This window comes from Acinonyx jubatus, chromosome B1 (genome assembly GCF_027475565.1).
Source record: "Acinonyx jubatus isolate Ajub_Pintada_27869175 chromosome B1, VMU_Ajub_asm_v1.0, whole genome shotgun sequence".
Taxonomy (NCBI): Eukaryota; Metazoa; Chordata; class Mammalia; order Carnivora; family Felidae; genus Acinonyx; species Acinonyx jubatus.
The window spans coordinates 115,706,459-115,708,947 of NC_069382.1; the positions used below are offsets into that span (position 1 = coordinate 115,706,459).

At 36.1% G+C, this 2,489-nt stretch overlaps 1 protein-coding gene across 1 annotated transcript; it reads left to right on the forward strand.

The window, feature by feature from the left end:
- The first annotated feature begins 1,927 nt into the window (after positions 1–1,927).
- LOC113598706 (60S ribosomal protein L39-like) lies at positions 1,928–2,071 on the forward strand. The gene has a single exon (XM_053216152.1). The coding sequence runs from the start codon at positions 1,928–1,930 to the stop codon at positions 2,069–2,071; it is 144 nt and encodes a 47-aa protein (XP_053072127.1).
- Positions 2,072–2,489: the final 418 nt, after the last annotated feature.

The window sequence follows — 2,489 nt, forward strand, 5'->3', positions numbered from 1 at the left end:
ATGGGACACATTACAATGAATGTCTTTTCCAGGAAAATAATTATCTTCAACCATGAGGAAAAGCCTCCTCTAATTTCTTATTTTATTCCTTAGAAATCAATAGATGAATGGGGAGGAGGCAATCAATATGACAAAGAACAGAGGAATAAGACAGGGGGAGAAATGAAGAGGGAAAGGGAGAGGGACATAATGAAGAGGTGAGAAGAGAGGCAGTGATGTTGAACATGTCGACACTACACCTCCTTTTTCCATCCTCTCCTCCGGGTATGAAGGAGACAAAAACAAAAGTTTCTCAACATACCAATCCACTTTTAAAAAAATGTAATTCCTATGTATACCTAAGCCCATCTCTTTGCTCAGTCCATCCTCCATAGAGTACACACACACACACACACACACACATGCATACCTCACATTTCCATACACTGGACTAATTGAATCAATCAAATTGAATCTATTCAATCTAATCCTACTGAAAAATTTATAGCTAAAATTGAAGTTTCTTGTCATTAGTATATTACTTTTACTTGAGTAAGCTTATATGCTTTGGACATAAATAACTGTATTCATAACTAAGTAAATATAATATACAAAAATATTAAATAACTTAATATATAACATAAAAATTATAATTACATTTTTATTCCAAGTGATTTAAAGACCAAAAAATAGTTAAAAATAAGTTTAAAATGTTGAGGATACACCAAACTCCACACCCAAGAAACAAATAGTCCAGTGAAGAAATGGGCAGAAGACATGAATAGACACTTCTCTAAAGAAGACATCCAGATGGCCAACAGGCACATGAAAAGATGCTCAACGTCACTCTTCATCAGGGAAATACAAATCAAAACCACACTGAGATATCACCTCACCCCAGTCAGAGTGGTTAAAATGAACAAATCAGGAGACTATAGATGCTGGAGAGGATGTGGAGAAACGGGAACCCTCTTACACTGTTGGAGAGAATACAAACTGGTGAAGCCGCTCTGGAAAACAGTGTGGAGGTTCCTCAAAAAATTAAAAATAGATCTACCCTATGACCCAGCAATAACACTGCTAGGAATTTACCCAAGGGATCAGGAGTGCTGATGCATAGGGGCACTTGTACCCCAATGTTTATAGCAGCACTTTCAACAATAGCCAAATTATGGAAAGAGCCTAAATGTCCATCAACTGATGAATGGATAAAGAAGACATGGTTTATATATACAATGGAATACTACTCGGCAATGAGAAAGAATGAAATATGGCCTTTTGTAGCAATGTGGATAGAACTGGAGAGTGTTGTGCTAAGTGAAATAAGCCATACAGAGAAAGACAGATACCATATGTTTTCACTCCTATGTGGATCCTGAGAAACTCAACAGAAGACCATGGGGGAGGGGAAGAGGAAAAAAAAGTTAGAGAAGAAGGGAGGCAAACCATAAGAGACTCTTAAAAACTGAGAATAAACTGAGGGTTGATGGGGGGTGGGAGGGAGGGGAAAGTGGGTGATGGGCATTGAGGAGGGCACCTGTTGGGATGAGCACTGGGTGTTGTATGGAAACCAACTTGACAATAAATTTCATATTAAAAAAATAAAAAAATAAAATGTTGAGAATAATGGGTAGTATTTTATGCCAGTAGACATCAGATATTTTCTCAGACTTTTAACATATCTTGGCCACTGATACCTTTTTTCTTTTCCTGGAACATACCAGGTTTATCCAGAAATTTGGCTTTTCTCTTCACTTCATGATAGGAAATAAAAATTATGGAATGTTCAAAGGTGAGTAGAGCAGTGGCTGGGTCCTGAAATAAGCAATGTCACAAATATACTGAGCTAAAAGGATGACATATGATTTTCTTTATATTGGTTAGAAAATACTAAGATAGTTTTCCTATTCTCCGCCATCGTGATGTATACAATTGACTTTTCCTCATCATGTCTTCTCACAAGACTTTCAGGATCAAGGTACTCCTGGCAAAGAGACGAAAGCAGAATCATCCCATTCCCCAGCAGATACAGATGAAAACTGATAATAAAATCAGGTACAACTCCAAGAGGAGTCACTGGACAAGATCTTAACTGAGTTTGTAAGGGGTTGCACATGAGATGGCACACGTATTGATGCCATATGTAGGTCATGTGCTCATACCTTATCATTCTGTAAACATCAACTACTATCTGAATGATATACATGTTTTATTGGGGAAATGATTTTTCTCTTTTACTATGCTTCTGCATCAGTAGGTTGGTTCCGTAACAAATATATGAAACCTTTTCTTTGAAAAAGAAAAAAGAAGAAAGAAAGAAAATACTGAGATAAATCTTTTGTTATATAAAAAAAGCAGAGAGACAAATTTTCTAAGTTAGATTTCCTTCCTTTATAACTCCAAAATAATAGCATACCACTGAATACAATTGCCTCCTTGGAGTTACTAAAGATAAAGTTTTTCCCTGGGAATTTATTTTTGAAATTTTCCTAATTCATAATTAACCATTT